Below are 15,056 nucleotides of genomic sequence, written 5' to 3' on the forward strand. Positions count from 1 at the left end.
TTTCCTTATGCCAAAGCTGGTTTATTGAACTTCATGAGGGCAAAGTTACAGTGACACTATTCCACAACAAAATTATTTAACCCTAGTTTAGACTTCATGAGGAAATGTATTAGCAATATACTGCCAATAAAGCACTGCTAGTTATAGCTAACTGGATGAGCTTCCTTTGGTGTTCTCAAATTATGACTTTTCTAAAACATATCTGATGTTTTCAACTAAAGGTCACAGTTAAAATAAGTTCCCACAGAAGTTACAAAATGTGTGATTTGTGCTTTAAAATAATTAGTTGTTTGATAGCCACCATTTAGAAGTGATTTCTCAATAGTCAGTGAAGCATTTTATAAATATTTTGGAAAAATATCTAAAAGCTTTATCCCCATTCAGCTGTTAAGTACGTTCTTTTTAAAAATAAAAGCATGTAGAAAAAACTAAAACCATAAGTCACTATAAATGGGATACAAATATTTTAAAATTAATAAATATTAAAGTGAAAAAATAAGGCCTTTCACAGAACTGTAAAGGATACTTACTACTAACTTCTTACAAAAAGAAAGTTAAATTACCTTTTTTTAAAAATGATTAATAACAGCACTGAGAAAACATAAATGTGCTTGGAAAGTCTGTAAACTTTCTTCTTCCACTTTAGAAAAATGTTTTGATAAGCAATAAGCAGATTCCCTTCTTTAAAAAACTGTTACACCCATCACAACTGTAACAGCTGTCATTGTTTTACTATAAAAATAGTTATAAATCAACATTAATTTAGATAAAGTCAAACCATTTTTAATTCCAGCATGGTAAGAAAACTGGATTAATCTCCTTAAAATCAAAGCCAATTTGTTTTTCTTTAAGCTTTGATGTTTAAAACAGAACAGTTATTTCCTATAATTATTACTTTCAGTTAGTTCATTTAATAGAATTATCTTGTTCTATAAATTATCCAGTCAGGACCACCATGATGATTAAACAGAAAATTCTACACTAGATTAGATTAGATTAGATCACATATTTAATTAGTTTCCCACATTCTGAAAATATTTTAAATATAATCACCTTTTGGCTTAATTTCCTCTAAAATGATTAAATTCAGCAATCTTTCAGAATTAGTGAATATGCACACTTCAGTTAAAGGTCATGGCTTACATTCCATTCATGTTAATAGCTTCATATGCAAGCTTACTATTTTCCATGTGCAAAGTCCTAAATTCAAAATAAAAGTATTTTTAAAAAAAATTTTTAAGAAGTATTTAGGGTAAAAACTTTATGAAATAGCCTTTCTACCACTGAGGGACAGACTAGATATTTTTCAATATTTAATTTATTTTTCACACCGAGGAGGAGTATCTTGTTACGACCGTAAAATTTAAAGATTTAAACAACCCATGTACTGTAACACAGTACTATTAGAGAAATACATGTAGACACTTAGCAATTAAAGGTATGCCCTCAGTCCAAATGGAAGATGATTTGCTAATTCAGCCTGAAGGCATTACATTGACTGGAGAGTGGGGGAGAGCAAGAGATACTATGTCAGATACACAGCTTGAAATTACTAAAAGCCAGGAATAGGTCTGTTGTGGTAGCTGGAACCACGTTCACCTATTCTCTCCCAAATTACAACTCCTCAAACCTTTCAGTTAGTTTTTCACTGTTTAAAAATACCAAAACAAAGTATAAAGCACCTTATTATGTCATGTCTTTTGCATTAAAATCTGATTTACTTCTGCATATTTTAAAGCACTTAGTAAGAAAACAATTCAAATTACTCTTTTAAAAATAACAATAATTTTTGTAGACCTGATTGATATTGATTAGAGATATATAGCATCTAGAACTGTTGGAAAAGTCATTCTTTATGGACTGAGAACCAGAAAACATTTTACACCTTCTCTTCCCACTGGAACTAAAGTCTTGACTCTAAAATATACCAATTATAATGCAATTACATAAACCAATAACACAAAGAAACAACTTAAGGGAGAGGCAAATATCAGTTTTTATCCTATTGAGAACACTTCTCATTCAAAGGACATACCAACAAATATACTAAACCCTTAATATATTTTTTCAATCCCAGGAACACAGGATTAAACAATTAGTGACTCTTAAAATTCCATCATGTTCTCACGTGAAGCTTCCTTCATTGGGCTCTCAATGGAAAGATGTTCTGATTCATCCTAACTTCATTTCAACCTCACTTGAAAACTTTTTCCTTGTGTTGTCACAGTGACAAACTTGATTAAGTAGGTACAAAACACAAAAATAAGCATGACAATGATAAAAAGTAAAGTGTCAGGACCATCCATTATATTTCAGATTAAATTCTATGACTTTTCACTGTCATACTTCAAAGGTATTTGTCGTCAAAATTAGATAGTATAATAAAGACTGTTATTTAGCACCAGCACGTCATTGCAGGCTTTGGTTCAGGCTTCAGGGTAATTCCGTTATCAGGGGGTTGACTAAGCATTAATGGTTTATGGCTCTTAAGCTTATGAGCCAAGGTCATAAATATAGCTTCCACATGGTCATTATCATTGGGGTTTTTAGCAGAGGTTTCAAACAAAGGCATACTGTGCGTGTCAGCGAATTTCTGTGCCAAGTCTGTGGGTACCTGAATGGCACTTCTCAAGTCACATTTATTTCCAACAAGAATCCGTGGTATATCGTTAGCTAGCAAATGCTGTTTGCATTCTTCTATCCAAGATGGCAGGCTATGAAAACTCGCCATGTTGGTCATATCATACACGAAGACAACAGCATGTACATTTCTGTAGTAGTGCTGTACCATGCTCTTTCTGAATCGTTCTTGTCCCGCCGTGTCCCATAGCTGGATCTGAAAGTAGGGGGAAAAAAAGAGGAAAACTAAAAATTTCATTCCAATTATGCACTGGGGAAAATTTAACCACCTTTGCATGGTCTTTTGTACTTTTTCACTTATACAACTACAACGTCACTCCCTTTCAACATGCCTTTTCAGTGTTATTTACAGGACCCAGATTTCATGATACTAGTCAAGTTACCTCATAGTTAATTCAAGTGTCATAACAAAATACTTCAAGTTAGCACTTTAATTTCAGTAAATCAACTTTGGAAAAAATTATACCTCAAAAATTGATTTTTAAAACACTAAGAGAAATACATACCAGATTTTAACAAACATGTTAAGTGTCTAATTTCTGTAAATTTGGTTACGATATGCCCTTCCCTGCCTTTTACACATCTAATCTAAAATAGTACTTAGGACAGATGTGAAAAGTCATGAGACCTAGCCCCCAAATCAACATATATACACAGCCTATGAAATTCAGGCCCTTTTGAAAATTTTAAATGGCTAGAAAATCACTTATCTATCCTTACCATCTCTACCAATAAAAATATCCCAATACTTCCTAGTGTAAATATAGAGGGACTGGGGAAAATGGTATCTAAAGCTAAATATAAGCCATGTGTTATGATTCTCTTAAAACACTGAATTTATCCTGCCTTTGTTTAGTTCCTAAAAAACAGTTGAATGATGAGGATACTGGTCACAATGGAAAAGACTAGAGGCAGATTTGCTCAGATAACTTTTAACTGAAAGACTTGTACTATTTGTAGATACTCAGATGGAAGCCTAAGCTGGGGATTTCTCACAGAGCAATACTGAAGTAGAGGGAGACGGGATACTGCAGGCGGCCCCGAAAGTAAGGAGGATGTAAGACAGGAAGTGTTGAACACACAGCAGTATATGGCAAGTGCTCAATTAAGATGTAATGGATGAATAAACACAGTTTAAAAAATGTGATTAGATATGGAAATATTGGTCACCACTATCTTTCATGCTACCGTGATTTTCATCAGTTCTGATTTTTTCATCTTTTTCATGGTAGCTCTTTTTAGCCCAAATTTCTCCATTTTCTGAAAAACTCTCCCATTCTTCCTAATTAACATAAATCTAATTTTGTTCCAGGTAGAATTATAAAATACTATACAGACATATCTCGGAGATATTGTGGGTTCAGTTCCAGATCTCTGCAATAAAACAAATGCAGCAATAAAGTGAGTCACACGAATTTTTTTGGTTTCCCAGTGCATATAAAAGTTATGTTTGCACTATACTGTGGTTTATTAAGTGCATGACAGTATTATGTCTTAAAAAAACCAAGTACATACCTTAATTTTAAAATACTTTATTGCTAAAAAAATGCTGACCATTATTGACAACATACAGTTGCCAAATCTTCAATCTGCAAAAAATGCAGTATCTGCGAAGCACAGTCAAACAAGGTATGCCTGTACAAACTTGATGTCTCACGCTCTCATGGAAGTAGGGTCCAAGTGGCACAGTTCTGTCTAATAATCTGTAAACAATTTCCTCAGTGGGAGTTTCTGGGTTTCTAGAAAAATGAACTGATTTATGATTTTTAAAAAAGAGTATCTGCACGAGCCTTTTACACTTCCCTCACCATACCTTTCTGCCTCGAATGGAATACAGTGCTTGGAGGTTCAGCAATCATTCTATAAGCATGAAAAAGAAAGCCCCACAAAGCAGAAGTGTAGCATAAACCTGGAATCCTGCTGACAGCATCCCACCATACAGACTGCTGCCTTTGGTCTCTTTATCACATGAGAAAAGTAAATTGACCTAATAAAAGCTGTTCAAAGAAACTGGAGCTGATCTTTTTTTTCCTCTTTTAATAACATTCCTGTAGCTCAGGTATTCAAAAATATTTTCATTGATGAAGAATGATTTATAATGTTTTAAGCAAAGTATATTTATAAGAAAAAATAATAATAAAGCATATAAAAAGAAACACATCAAAATATTAACAATGGTTGTCTTTATGGCAGCTTCCCCCTTCACTTCTACTTTTCTGTTTCCCATAACAAACATACATTTGTTTTATTTAACAAACTAAAGCTAAAAAAAAAAGTCACCCCGAATTTAGACCTACCTCAAAGTAACTGTGGAAGTCCTCGATGTGTAAGTGGTGATGACGATGTTTATTCCTAAGAAAATTATTTTTATGTTTCAAGCTAGGATTGACTCAACACAACCTCACCTTCCATCAATCCTGCTCAGAACATTCTAATCATATCAAGACTTCTAGGAAACAAGTAGTATGAAATAACTCTTTACACTTTATTGGAGAGCCATAAAAGTAATTACTATGTTAGTGAGGCACTTACAAAGAAATACAATTGTCTCTCAATACTCCCCAGGGGGATTGGTTCCAGGATCCTGCTCTCCTCAAATACCCAAATCCACGGATGCTCAAGTCCTTTATATAAAATGGCATAGTATTTGCACATAATCTTCACACATCCATAAACTTTAAATCATCTCTATATTATTTATAATACCTAATGCAATATAAATACTACGTAAATAGTTGCCAGCAAGGGGCAAATCAAGTTTGCTTTTTAGGAGCTTTCTGGAGTTTTTTTTTTAATTGAAGTATAGTCAATTACAGTATGTCAATTTCTGGTATACAGCATAAGGTCCTAGTTATGCATATATATACATATATTCATTTTCATGTTGTTTTTCATTAAAGGTTATTACAACATACTGAATATAGTTTCCCTGTGCTATACAGAAGAAATTTGTTTATCTATTTTTATATATAGTGGTTATCATTTGCAAATCTCAAACTCTCAAATTTATCCCTTCCCACTCCCTTCCTCCATAAACATAAGATTTACTATGTCTGTGACTCTGTTTCTGCTTTGTAGACGAGTTCATTAGTGTCTTCTTTTCCCTTTTTCTTTTTTTTAGATTCCACATACGAATGGTATCATACGGTATTTTTCTTTCTATTTCTGACTTATTTCACTTAGAATGACGATCTCCAGGTCCATCCATGTTGCTGCAAATGGCATTATTTTACTCAAATATTTCCCCACGGATACGGAGGGCTGACTGTATTTAAAAGGAAGCTTCAAAGTTTCGCTCACAGAACTGCTAGAACAAGTGCAGGCATAGGATGCAGACACTGCTATGCTGCCTGCTGCCTTTCAGGTCTGTGCAGGACACTGAGATGAGGGCAAGGGGACAGGGAAGGAGCAGGGAGAGACCCGGCAAAGAAAGGTCAGGACAACTGATAAAAACTGTCAGCGATAAAAGGCTGGAGAAAACTTTGACTAAATGAGAGACACAAATAGATACCCAGTGGGGAACAAACCTCATGATAACCTAGAAAAATCTTGAGGTTTAACTCTGAGTGAAGTGGTTCACAATGTTTAAAAAAGAGAGAGAATGACACTTTGGAACCTAAGGAAGTGACATACTGTTGTCTGGGAAATGTTAAGTTAGGGAATATTTTCAGAGCTGTTTTCCCCAATTTAATACTTAATATATTAGGAAAGAAAATGACTCATAGGTGTGTCTACAGATACTACTCCCATTTTAAACATTACATAGACAACATAAAATACACTAATAATATTTCATGAAACTCTAAACTCTAAAATCAGGTTCCAAGAAAAAGGCAACCTATTTGCTAAATCTAGATTCTTATTTTTCATGAAAGCACTTTTGGTTATTTTATTACCAAAGTGAGAGATGATCTCACTAAATTAATTTAACACTTCTTTTACTTGACTAAAAAGAATAAAGGTATTAGCCCAAATGATCTTTCCTTGTTCGATCAGCTATCAAATTTCCTCTTCCCCTGTCTTTTCAAAGAACACATTTTTATTATTTTTGCTTCTAAGCAGCCTATATAAAAGATCATCTGATAATTACATAAACGCTGATATAAATCAACATCATAACCAGTATTAGTAACATTTCAGGAGAACTCTTTTTGCTTTTGGTGCACAGTAGAAATAAATATGTGTATCTGATGTATAGATCCAAATGGCAAATTTTTAAAATAAATTTTAGCTTCCCTAGCAAGGAGAAGCAACAAATTTTGTGTGACTATTTGAAAGGAATACTTTAAATGAAGAATTTAATTATAGCATAATGAAAGGGACAGGAAGAGAGTAAGCAGGGAGAGAAAAGAAGCAAGAGCTGGAAGCCCTGGGTTATAAATTCCACACTGCCTCCAACTTGTGTGACCTTGATCCAGTCATTCACCCTTTCAAGAGACTGTTTCAATATTAAAATCAGAGCTAATTTATGGGACACTGTAGGCTGATCTTTTTAGTTTTTTTTTTAAATTAGCTGTTACTTTAGAATATATACAATTTGGAAACAGCAGTCTTAGCTATTCTCTTTCCCAATGCTTTCTCTGCTTATTTACTTTTCATTATTGCTATCTCTCCTGAAGGTATTAGTGATTACTCTTAAACTACTGATATTTATTTGGGGCTTAGCACAGCCCAAGCACATTCCAGTCACTATGCTAAGTCCTTTATATGCACTATCTTATTTAATATATACAACCCTATGTAATAATTACCCAATTTTGCAGTAAGGTCAAATTTAAGGTTAAAAAATTCACCTGAGGTCACAAAGCTACTACAAAGTCTTTTTTTAAGAAACTGAAGTATAGCTGATTTACCATATTGTGTTCATTCAGGTGTGCCACATATTGACTCAGTTATACCATGAAGTCTTAAGGATTTAAACCTGGGCTGATTCTGTAGTGGATGCATGCTGGTTTTCCCAGCCTAGCCTCCACTCCCACTTTTGTTAACAGCACCTCATTTTCCTTGGGGAACCATCCCTCCCCTGCCTTCAATTCATGTGAACCCCTGGTTCCCCAGCTAGACACGTGACCAGTCCCACGGGCTCCCGCATCACCACCACAGCTCAGGAATGGTCATGTGCCTCAATCATCAGACTCACTGAGTCTCCATTTTAGGACTGGTGTCAGAACTCACAGAAAGAGAACTTTTTTACTTCTGCGTTTTCAGTTATGTGAAACAAGATTTTCATTTTCTGTATGCTAATTTGAGTACAGAGTCCTAACACAGACTCCAAAGCAAAAGATCTTAACTGATCAAAGGTTCCTGGGAAGTAAATAATTCTATCACATCCCAACACCTGAGGACACACACCACGTTTCCACCTTTGTAAGAAGAGGTACAAGAATCACAGGCTTCTGAAATCAGGCTGGAAAAACAATGAGAGCTCTGAACTGGTTCCAGGGATCCTTCAGATAGTGGAAAGGCTTGGGTCTTCGGAAATGTACATGGCTTGTATCACACAGGCCAGGACCAAACCACCACAATACAAACTTTCTGTCAGACTAGACCCAAGTTTTCTGAGCTAAGTAGTCACAAACTAAGATTCTTTGCAGGGTACCCCGACTGCTAATACTCTCATTCACTGAATTTCAATGCAAATCAAATCAAGAGGCCAATTTGGCATCTCCCTAGTGACCATCATTACATTCTAAGATGAATTAGCAATTTAATTCTAGTAAGGTAAGGCATAAGACAATGTCTTATAAAATATTCTTTGACTTACAAGCATCAGGTTACTTTTAATAAAGATCAAGAAAGAACAATGGATAAAGGTAAATAATCTGACTTACACCTGGCTTCAGCATTCATCACATACCATCTTCATCATACTATGAAACAAACCTCTACTCCACTGTCTATGCATGTTAACTGCATCGGGCATTCTGTTCTCATCTATCTGTGTGCCCAAACTTCGTCTGCCTCTTCATGGTTATTTCCTCCAATTCCACACTTCTAACTGCCAATCAGACATTTCCATTTGAATATACCACCGTATCAACAACAACAACAAAAAAAACAACTAAAACAAAACTTTTTATGGAGCCTCTGAAAATTCAATGTTCCATACTGTACTCCTCTCTACTGAAGGTACTACCTACCTCCAGTCAGCCAGAGTCCTCTTTCTTCTCATTACCAAAAGCCAGCTACTGAAGCCTTTTGGCTTTATCATCAGAATACCTCTTTTATTACCTCTTTCTTTCCATTAGCTTCCCTTATCACCTCAATTCTGGATTTCCAGAGCAGCCTACCAATTGATCTCCTGCCTCCATACATTCAACACTTATCCCAAGTATTGCATAGTTTAGAAACCGAACTACACACTAGAAGGTATCTATGGACTCACCACACCTGGACCCTGTCCTGAATAAGAATGAATGAGACCTAACAAGGGAGGTAGACATATATACAATACAATGAGGAAAGAGATAATTTAAAGGGTCAGGCAAGGTGCTAAAGAGAGTTCACAGAAGGATAGAATGGAGAATAAGTGGTAGGGGAATTCCTAATAGAAATACACTGAGTTGAATGAGGAAGAATTACACGTGGTGAAACACGGGAAGGGAGAATATTCCAGGCAGAGTGGGAAATGCAAGAGGAAAACATAGGGATCAGCAAATAAATGGCTGGACTATAGGGTACTTGAAGGGTATAGCTCAGTGGTACAGTGCATGCTTGGCATGCACACGGTCCTGGATTCAACCCCCAGTACCTCCATTAAAAAAAATTTTTTTTAAATATCAAAATCACTATGTAGTACACCTAAAACTAACATAATATTGTACATCAACTCTATTTCAATTAAAAAAAAAAACAAAAACAAAACCAGCAGCACACTGTTTTGTTTGGCCCTCAAGCATGGTTTGTTGACCCCTGCACTGGATCATAATTCTTTGTTCCTAACAGAATGTCTTCTTTTCAGCAATTACTCATTAAGGGTTTGATTTACCAGTGGGGGGATTGGGGTGAAGCGGTGCTGATTATTTTCTTTTAGTTAATATTAAAATCTCATATTTAATATGGCAAAATTCACACCACTACAAATGACAAGTAAGCTATCCCAATGTTCAGACAGGAACTGCTGATCCCTAGTGACAGGATGGATTAAACCCAACACTAGGCTTTAATGATTCTGTTGGTGCTGCCACTGTCCCGTGCTGACATGAAAGGAACGTAGCTAGTTATGATGAGGAAACACATATAAGGAAGGAGCATAAGGATTAGAGTTTTAATTTACAAATCAAATGTATGAAGGGGAGGGTATAGCTCAAATGGAAGAGTGCATACTTAGCACACACAAGATCCTGGGTTCAATCCCCAGTACCTCCTCCAAAAATAAATAAATAAATAAATAAATAAATAAATAAATAAATAAACCTAACTACTTCCCCCCCTTAAAAAAATAAAATAAAATAAAATAAAATGTATTTGTATTTAAGGAGTTAACTTTATAATTTTGACTTCCAAAACTCTACAAACAAAATTTTACTCTTCCAATTTTATATATATAGTACTTAGGAACAGATTAGCAAATATAGACTTCACTGCATTTAATAAAGCATTTTAGGTGATTCGAAAATAGCACTGCTATTTTAATAAGACATGCTCTGAAAAATTTCTAGTCCACAAAACATTTAACACAGTATCTCATTTTTATCAAACAAATATAATGTCTAGAAGGTAATTTTATTAGCAAAGTAACATAGAGCTTTCCAGTTTCCACTTTAAGATGAAAAATTAGAAGAAATGACAGTTCAGATTAGGCTTATAATTTTCCAAAGCAGTAATATGAACATTTCAGCAGTACTTAAGATATATTATAGGTTAACAAAAAAGAAGCAGCAGCAACACATGGAATAAAGCTCTTCTATATCACTTTTTTTTTAAGACACCAAAAAAACAAATTTCCAAAATAGCCCTATCTTTTTCTACTACAGAAATCTCTGAACATTTCTTCAGTCTTTTCAATCACAATAAAAATCTCTCTCAAGTCTTACAGTTGGAGGTAGAAGTCAATAGTTAAGGCCTTAGTAAGGAGAAAAAGAAACTCAGTGTCCCTGTCGACTAGGATATCAACTCAGTGTCCCTATCAACCTATCAGGTTAAGATAAAGCTCAGGAAGAATCAACCCAGAGAAAAAGGTTTTCTCTTTGCCTCTCTCAACCAGAAGGATCAATTCTGGGCTCCCAGATTCATCACATATGTGGTTCTGGTTTATTTATCAATGCCAGCACTAATCCCACTAGTTAAGCATTCAATGTTCTGCACTGGACATATTTTATATATATATTTTTAATATGCTGTAAGTATTTCTTAAATTTGCACCTGATTCACCTTTAAGTATAAATGGCAACTCAGATGCAGGTAAAGGGCCACTGAACCCTAGCTCCTCCCAGCCTCCATTCCCTGTGTTACCCTGATCCCACATGGGGCAATTTCTCTTCCCTTCAGCTGTCTGCTCTATCTGTGTTTCACTCTCTGGTTGTGCAGCCACAGAACTGATGGTGCCAAAGAGAAACAATGATGTTAAGCCACCAAGGAAGAATCTTCTTCAGATTACCAACTATGAACCAGGTGCCTCATATATGTTCTCATCTAATCCTCACATTAGCCTGATTCAGTATTATTATTATTATCTTTGACTGAAGTATAGTCGGTTTACAATGTTCTGTTAATTTCTGGTGTCCAGCATAGTGATTCAGTTCTGATACATTATTACTATCCCAATTTTTCAGATGAGAAAATAGACTTGGAAAGATGAAGGAAACTGCCTAAGGACTACAGTAACCAACTACCCCAGTTCGCCTAAGATGGAGGGGGTTCCTGGGATGTGGGACTTCAGTTTTAAAACTGGGACAGTCTCAGGCAAAGTTCATCACCCTATGAAGGACAGACAGCCCTTTCACAGGTTCAGATCTGAGCTAGGCCAGTTGGGCTCCAAAGCCCAAACACTTTCTCTCAGAACTCCTTCTCCCAAACTACACTCCCTCTCAAACCTCAGAAGCCCCATTATTTTCCTCTTACACAAGTTCCTGGGCCTAACTTAATTCTGTTGAAAAATATTCAGCCTCTTATTCTACCTTTTCCCTTGCAAAGTATACAAATCTTTAACTCCCTAATACAGTGCATCCAAAGGACCACCACTGGCAGCTTGAATGGGACAATTAAAAATTAAAGTGAAAATTATAAGGCAAAAGGGCCTACAGAATACTGATTTCTTTTCAATCTTTTTTCTCCTTTACTGTGATTAGCAGTAAAATCCCTTTGTGGGTGAGGAGGTGGGGTAGTGGTTAGGAAACTAAAAATAAATTGTTCCTGCTTCAAGGACGTGAGGGTGGGAAAGAAGTTAGCTTTTTTTTTCCCCCCACGGGGGACTGAGGTAAAGAACATCCTAATTTAAAGTGAAAAAATAAATGTAGTATAAGGAAGGCAGAGCAGTTCCTCGGGTTCACATGTTTTAAGCGATAATATTAGCAGGTGGCTGAAAGGTTAGTAGTGGCTCAGAGAGAGGAAGTGTGTCTAAAATTTACATCATCAGGAAGCCTCAGCCCTGTTACTGATCCTTATTCTCCAAATCCCTATTCCAACCCCTCAGAACCCCAGGCTTGGCCTTGGGCTTACTACGTCCTCCACTGCTACTGTGTCTCCAGTCTCAGGAGCCACCAATGGGGCTTAAAAAACTGAGAAGGTGGCATTGAGCATGTGCTTCTGGCAATCCAAGTAAGAACCAAGTAGGAACTACAGAATGTTTCCGCAGGAAAATAAATTTTTCTGAACAACTCAATGTCATACCGAAACTACTGTAGCAAAACTGTATGCACGAGAACACCTAGGTACTTCCTCAAAGGCAACAGGGCTTTACTTCCACAATACCCAAGGCAGTACTCAAATGAATGTTTAATAAATAATATTTATTACATGAAATTCCCGTGCTTGAGAAATTTCACTGTTTTTCTCTTCGATCTTACTTCACTAACTCCCAGCACGTGAGACACAGCAGATGAGTCAGTGGATACCCTCTGCACCCTGGCTACTCAATTATGTGGTCCACAGACAAGCTGCATCTGCATCACCTGGGACCTTACCAAATCAGAATCTATACCTTAAAAAAAAAATCCCCAGGTAAATCGTATGCATATTGAAGTTTGAGAAGCACTGCCTTATAAGTTTGCTACATACACAGCCTTCCAATCCCCGACTCCAACATCCTCATCAGTGTGAGAGAAGATGGAGCACAGGGCCAGCAGTTAACCCACGGAGGAGTTGGGACACTTGTCATGCCGGGGCTACCTGGCAGTCTCCCATCCGCTCACCTTGATACGCTCCCCATCAATCTCCACTGCTCGTTCTCGGAAGTCCACCCCGATAGTAGCCTCGGTACGGTCAGGGAAGCGGCCGGCGCAGAAACGGTAGGTCAGGCACGTTTTGCCCACATTGGAGTCGCCAATCACGATTATTTTGAAGATGCGGGAGCGAGCCGGAGGCAGAAACGCTGAGGCCCCTGACATCGCACCGCTGGACGAGAAGCTCGCCTCGAGCGACGACTCTATCTCTGAAGCCATTCTCCTGACCCGCCCCAAACTGAGGGAAGGAGACGCAGAGAGGCAGAGAGGTTACGCCACTGTGAGCGAGCGCGCCTAGCTCGCCGGCTCCGCTGCGCAACGTCCCAGGAGCCACCTCCCTCCAGACCCACAGCGCGCGTGCGCAACCTCCCACGCCCGCCCCCGCAGGTGTGGCGCCCACCAGCCCGGCCTCGCTGACCCTCCCCCCCGGCCCACGGCCCCACCCCAGCGTCACTCGGCCGGGCTCCCGTCTACCTGGGAAGGCACCGGGCCTGTCGGGGGCTTGACGGGGGCGCGGAAGGCCAGCTGCCGAGCAGCTAAGCAGAGCACCCGAGGCCCGGCGCCCAGGCTGGCCCGGCCCCGCCACGTCCAAGGCTACCGCCCACCGGAGGAAGCCGCGCGAGCACTCTGGGGGCGGGGAGAGAAAGACAGCTGAAAGGAAGGAGGTACCACCAGGCACTCTCTCGCGAGAGGGCCGAAGAGCCGTTTCAACGGGGGCGTGTACCTGGTGAGGCTACGTAGTCTTCGGAAGGCTCGGGCGTCGGGTTCGGTGCTATCATCGACGTACCGTTGGGGCTTCCCTGGACTTGGAGGTGGAGGCGGGTTCCCTTACCTTGCTGCCGGGGCCTGCGGTGTCGGCTGTGCTCCCTGTCTCCTCGAAGTTCTCTGGATCGCTGGAGTTGGGACAGCGACAACGGCTGGGAGAGGTGGGGCCCGAGGAGCTGCTGTAAGCCCCCGGGGCGCGGGAGACACTTAAAAGCGACCTCCGGGCCGCGCGGAGCTTGAGCCTTGGCAGGAGCATGGGGTGTCCGGGAGCAGGTGTGAGTTCGAGGCCGCCCGCCGCCTCTGCACAGAGAATTTTTTTAGTCGCCCTAGCAATATTTCGATATCCGCGGGACCCAGGTGCCCAGGGTTCGGGGCCCAAGAAGTTGAGCAGGTCACAGGTGGACCACCTCAGGGCATTGAACCCAAGAGCTGTTACTAGACGGCGTCTCTGGTGAGAATAAAACTCATTGTTCCCTCGTGCTTGGGTGACGGTGATGTAGCCATTAAATGTTACAGAGCGCACGCGGAAGTTGTTCTTTGTCCATATATCTGAGGACAATATTATTAGACGAGCCCACTCAACCTTAAAGAACCCCTGGATTACCATGAATTCTTGCGAGGGAACCTACCATTCATTGAGTCATAGAAAAAGTCCAAAATATGCAAACACTGCTTTTTGTGGAAAGCTTTGTTTTGTCTTGTAATAACAAGAGTGGGTTTTTGGTTTGGTTTGGTTTTTTTCTGTTTGAGCGTATGGTTATGCCGTTTGCAAATACAAGGACTACAGAGAGGACATGGCGTCCCTTAAATAGAATGAGGGGAACAATAGAGCACTAGAAGTCCTAGGAAAGGAGATAAACTGCTTATTTCAATAGATAAAATGAAAATGTGGCCAGAGCAAATTAGTGGTAGAACCTGAGCATGCCGAGTTGCCAGGAATTTGCAAAAGCCTTATTATACAATAGTTTCTGTTGTGGTAAAAGAAAAACTTTATGCAGTTTATTGATATACCAAGTTCTGTTAGCCAGGAGGAGAAAGTTTACTCACCTTGTTGACTGTGTATGCCAATTACATTTATTAAGTTTCCTGTGACAGAAACCAGACCATGGCCTGGAAAATCCTAAATGTTCATCTGTGAGGTTATTTCCGTGAACATTAATCATCCCAGAAACTATGAGAGGGCCTTGAAATATATTCCTCTAATCTACTCTACTTATCCCATTTAAAGGATAGAATCTGAAGATTTAATGATAAAAAGCAGTTGAAGAA

The 15,056-nt window shown here is 38.7% G+C and overlaps 1 protein-coding gene across 1 annotated transcript; it reads right to left on the reverse strand.

Annotated features, from left to right (window-relative positions):
- On the reverse strand, positions 1-14,205 carry RAB33B (RAB33B, member RAS oncogene family). Its single transcript, XM_031692151.2, has 3 exons — positions 13,497-14,205; positions 12,993-13,260; positions 1-2,836 (listed from the first exon to the last, which is right to left on the reverse strand). Exons 2-3 carry the CDS (start codon positions 13,239-13,241, stop codon positions 2,396-2,398), a joined length of 690 nt encoding a protein of 229 aa, XP_031548011.1. The 5' UTR covers positions 13,242-13,260; positions 13,497-14,205; the 3' UTR covers positions 1-2,395.
- Positions 14,206-15,056: the final 851 nt, after the last annotated feature.

The sequence above is a fragment of the Vicugna pacos genome, chromosome 2 (assembly GCF_048564905.1).
Source record: "Vicugna pacos chromosome 2, VicPac4, whole genome shotgun sequence".
Lineage (NCBI taxonomy): Eukaryota > Metazoa > Chordata > Mammalia > Artiodactyla > Camelidae > Vicugna > Vicugna pacos.